Source organism: Lucilia cuprina, chromosome 5, assembly GCF_022045245.1.
Source record: "Lucilia cuprina isolate Lc7/37 chromosome 5, ASM2204524v1, whole genome shotgun sequence".
NCBI lineage: Eukaryota > Metazoa > Arthropoda > Insecta > Diptera > Calliphoridae > Lucilia > Lucilia cuprina.
In genome coordinates, this window is record NC_060953.1 from 4752108 (window position 1) to 4756762 (window position 4655).

Genomic DNA, 4655 nt, shown 5'->3' on the forward strand with positions numbered 1-4655 from the left:
ATAGATAGATAGATAGATAGATAGATAGATTGATAGATAGATGGATAGATAGATAGATAGATAGATAGATAGATAGATAGATAGATAGATAGATAGATAGATAGATAGTTAGTTAGTTAGTTAGTTAGTTAGTTAGTGAGTTTGTTAGTTAGTTAGTTAGTTAGTTAGTTAGTTAGTTAGTTAGTTAGTTAGTTAGTTAGGTAGTTAGTTAGTTTGTTTGTTCGTTTGTTTGTTTGTTTGTTTGTTTGTTTGTTTGTTTGTTTGTTTGTTTGTTTGTTAGTTAGGTAGTTAGTTAGTTAGTTTGTTTGTTCGTTTGTTTGTTTGTTTGTTTGTTTGTTTGTTAGTTAGTTAGTTAGTTAGTTAGTTAGTTAGTTAGTAAGTAAGTAAGTAAGTAAGTAAGTAAGTAAGTAAGTAAGTAAGTAAGTAAGTTAGTTAGTTAGTTAGTTAGTTAGTTAGTTAGTTAGTTAGTTAGTTAGTTAGTTAGTTAGTTAGTTAGTTAGTTAGTTAGTTAGTTAGTTAGTTAGTTAGTTAGTTAGTTAGTTAGTTAGGTAGGTAGTTAGTTAGTTTGTTAGTTTGTTTGTTAGTTAGTTAGTTAGTTAGTTAGTTAGGTAGTTATTTAGTTAGTTAGGTAGTTATTTAGTTAGTTAGTTAGGAAGTTAGTTAGTTAGTTAGTTAGTTAGTTAGTTAGTTAGTTAGTTAGTTAGTTAGTTAGTTAGTTAGTTAGTTAGGTAGTTAGTTAGTTAGTTAGTTAGTTAGTTAGTTAGTTAGTTAGTTAGTTAGTTAGTTAGTTAGTTAGTTAGTTAGTTATTTAGTTAGTTAGTTAGTTAGTTAGTTAGTTAGTTAGTTAGTTAGTTAGTTAGTTAGTTAGTTAGTTGGTTGGTTGGTTGGTTAGTTAGTTAGTTATTTAGTTAGTTAGTTATTTAGTTAGTTAGTTAGTTAGTTATTTAATTAGTTAGTTAGTTAGTTAGTTGGTTAGTTAGTTTGTTAGATAGTTAGGAGGCAATTAAGACCTTTGCTCCCTATAAAGCGGTAGGTCAGCATGGCATTTTACTGCCAGTTCTGCAAATGTAGGCGAGACTTTGGAAGACTATAGACAAGAAATGGAATCTTTCTCCTACAATGACTAATTGGATTCATAAAAGTGTACTGAATTCAGCATAGATGCTTCTATGGTATAAGTGGTGACATGTGTACTACATCGACCAAGGTTCTGGAAACGTTTCTAGGTGTTCCAAACATACTTAAGATATGAAGCGGCGCTTACAGTCGAACGGCTCATAACTTTAGGCCCATAAGCAGTTATTGGACACGTTTTTAATGTATTATCGAACGTGCCCGATCTAGATATAGAATATGTCGGAAACTTTGAAACGCTGATCCCAGATATAATGTCTCGGTCAAGCTGAACATAAAAGCAAATATCAGCAGGAATACCTTGGTACACGTATGTTTCTGAATTGGGGAACAAAGTAGCCTTGGGTTCCATATTAAAGACCCAGAAACAGAAATAATTCACCGTTTACAAATATTATTCATAAGGAACTTTCTTTTTACCTAAAATTGGCTTTAATAAAACAACTTTTTATTATTTTTTAACGCGTGCTTTATTAATGTGCTTTAAAAGTCTTTAACATTACTAAAGTGCGATAAAACAGATTAGTGCCTTTTAAAATTTCTTAAAAAATTTTCGATGTCTTCTGAATGCCTTCACTTCCTTTAGAACTTTTTCATAGCTGAAGAATTGCGGTTCATGGAGTTTTTCTGATATTTGAACCATATAATTTCCAGGAACATTACAACAAACGCCGAAATATATGCTACTACCATCATCATAAACAAGGGAGCGGTGTATTCCAAACCTACTTGAACCAAGAAGGTACTCGATAAATAACAATTCAGTTTCTCCTTCACCCACAGATGGGAATGTCGTCTATGGATTCCGGATTCCAAAATGCGAGTCAGTCTTTAAGGAAAAAAATTTTAAATTAAATTTCATTCCAAATAACATTCTTACTCACTTTAATTTAATAATTTCCCTGTACGAAGAGTTCTTCGGCAAATGCTGGTACATAGGCTGTTCGGGTCTAAAGGGTATTTCATTGAGATCACAAATTTCTTTGGCTGTATAGGTATTTTCTATTAAATCATAACCAGTAAAAGCATCTATGACATAAACAAAACCATGTTCTTTACGCACGCGCCTCAGCCCATCATTGACATTCATCCAAACACTCTCAGGATCATGTCGGTAATCGATTTTATTGCGTGCAAAACTTTTGACTTCGGGTAAGGGTGAATACTAAAGAATTCTATGAGAAAATCTATAAATAACAAAAAAAAATGACAACTTACATTTAAATAGGACTTTGTGTAGGGTGCTGGCTCTAAACCCACTTCCAAATTACTATCGGCCAGTTGGCCCAATGTTTTAATATTCGATTTAAGCGGTGAACCCAACAGTTTAGCTACCACTATCGAGGTATAATAATTATATAAAATAAAGGTCAACAAAGTCATAGTTATGAATACTAGGCGTCCACCCACAGAACTGGGTATTAGGAAACTACCCTGGTTGCAGGCCGAACCCAAAGAAATCAAACAGGTGGTAAGAAATGATGGTACAAAACCCAAAACGGTTTTCATTCGATGAAATTCTACATAAAATGTCCACCACAATAGTATAGATATTAATATTAGCATGGCGCCGAATAAGATCCACACGGTTACCGAAAATGGTTCTATAATTACAGCACCCTGTATACCAGCATTACGAGGGGTTCGAAATATACATACATGGCGAAAAGTACCTAACTTAATTAGGGCTTGCGCGTACTTCAAACGATTCGTGGTGGAAATAAAAGGCGTTGAAGCAATATCGGCCGAGTTATCTATACCGACAGCACCAATACAACCGCCACTTATTTCGGTACGACTCCATATATTTGTGAAATTGTAACGAAATCTGTTAAGAAATAATAAATGTGCCGATCTTTAAGTTGCAACTCTTTTCGTAAGGGGTTTCTCTTTCTTACTCGCATTCCAGATTCTCTTTTAATATCATCATGTACTGAAAACCAAACTTGGCTACTGCGTCAATATGTTTCTCTTTAATGGAACTTAAATGGTTCAAGAGGTCATTTTGCGGAGCCGTTAAGGGAATGCCAGTGACCTTTTAAAAAGAAAAAAATTCTATTAGAAATATATAATTTAAATATTTATTATAATTATACCTACCACTGTAGATAATCTCATTGTTATATCTCTCAAAAACCAACGATGCTCATACCGTGATCTTTCATATAAACTAGATAAATATTGTTTGAGAATACATTGCTCTCGAGAGCATATTAACTCCCGATCTATGGTCACATTCAATTTTCCCCCTAAAGAATAACCATTATTATAAACATCATATAAAATATAAGAAGAATTTTTAACAGAATTTAAAAAATTCTCATTAGGTTGGACTAAAGTAACATCAGCATCTACCGACAAGTTAAAGTGTTTGAAAAGTACTTTGAATTTTTCTAAATCTCTTGAAGGATCATATATAAGCCAATGGAAATTTTGCTTAAATAACTTTTCCTCGCTGGCCTAAAATACAAGCAAAATATTAAGTACGATCTCTTTATCATAAATTCAAATTTCGTATACCTTTCTTAATATATTAGACGATTTCAAACAACTCATATCCAAATAAATGGCCACATGGGGAATTTCCTGTGATAATATACGCCCCTCTAAAACACCTTCCAATTTTAGTTGATTTATGGGCCACATTTGTATAAATAAATTTTCATTCATCGCCTGACTGGAAAACTCAAATTGGGCTGAAAAGATAAATTTTAGAAAAGTGCTTATTATATAATCAAACAATTACCTACTTACTATAACTACTTACTTCCCTTATCCCAACAGTGTAAAATAAACAACCATTTTATATGGTTCTGCAAAAAATTATGTAAAATAACATTGATTAAAGCAAAATTAACCATTTTGAAAAATGTAAACACAACACAAAATAAAATTGTTTTAAAACGAAGTCATGGAAAAGTACTATTTTCGTAGTACATATATTTTGTTACTGATTTTTAAAACCGATTTTTTTTTGCTTTTGTTTGTTGTTTGAATTAAATATTGTTTTTAACTACTTTAAAGGTTAAATAAATATGTGGTGTGTATTGTACTGGTATATTATTTTTTTATTCTACATTAATTATTTAGTAAATTTAAATTGTTGACATGCCAATATTTGTTTAAATTTGACAGTTTGATAAATAATATAAATTTTTAGATAAATAGCCATATATTTAGCGAATAAAACTAAAAAAAAAACATGTGTAAATATGAACTAAAAAGGAGTAAAGTAAAAGCAAATGTGCGTAAAAGTAAAAAACGAAGTATTTAGAGTAGAAAAAATACAAATATAAAATATGTTAATGATTAACTAACAAACAAACAAGCTAACTAACTAACTAAATACCTACCTAACTTACTAACTAACTAACTAGCTATCTAGCTAGCTAACTAGCTAACTAGCTAACTAGCTAACTAACTAACTAACTAACTAGCTAACTAGCTAACTAGCTAACTAACTAACTAACTAACTAACTAACTAACTAACTAACTAACTAACTAACTAACTAACTAACTAA

At 31.1% G+C, this 4655-nt stretch overlaps 1 protein-coding gene across 1 annotated transcript; it reads right to left on the reverse strand.

Moving 5' to 3' along the window:
- Positions 1–1663: 1663 nt before the first annotated feature.
- Positions 1664–3780, reverse strand: LOC111681206 (ionotropic receptor 75a). Its single transcript, XM_046951356.1, has 5 exons — positions 3655–3780; positions 3033–3169; positions 2353–2962; positions 2019–2299; positions 1664–1963 (listed from the first exon to the last, which is right to left on the reverse strand). The coding sequence occupies exons 1-5, from the start codon at positions 3778–3780 to the stop codon at positions 1717–1719; spliced, it is 1401 nt and encodes a 466-aa protein (XP_046807312.1). The 3' UTR covers positions 1664–1716.
- Between the last annotated feature and the right edge of the window lie 875 nt (positions 3781–4655).

Excerpts from the sequence above, each read along its gene's own strand:
- LOC111681206 (XM_046951356.1), bottom strand. The coding sequence starts at position 3,780 with ATGTGGCCCATAAATCAACTAAAATTGGAAGGTGTTTTAGAGGGGCGT. Across the intron at positions 2,963-3,032 it reads AAAGAGAATCTGGAATGCGA|ATTTCGTTACAATTTCACAA; the intron begins GTAAGAAAGAGA and ends ATTTCTTAACAG. Across the intron at positions 1,964-2,018 it reads AGGGAAATTATTAAATTAAA|ACTGACTCGCATTTTGGAAT; the intron begins GTGAGTAAGAAT and ends TTTTCCTTAAAG.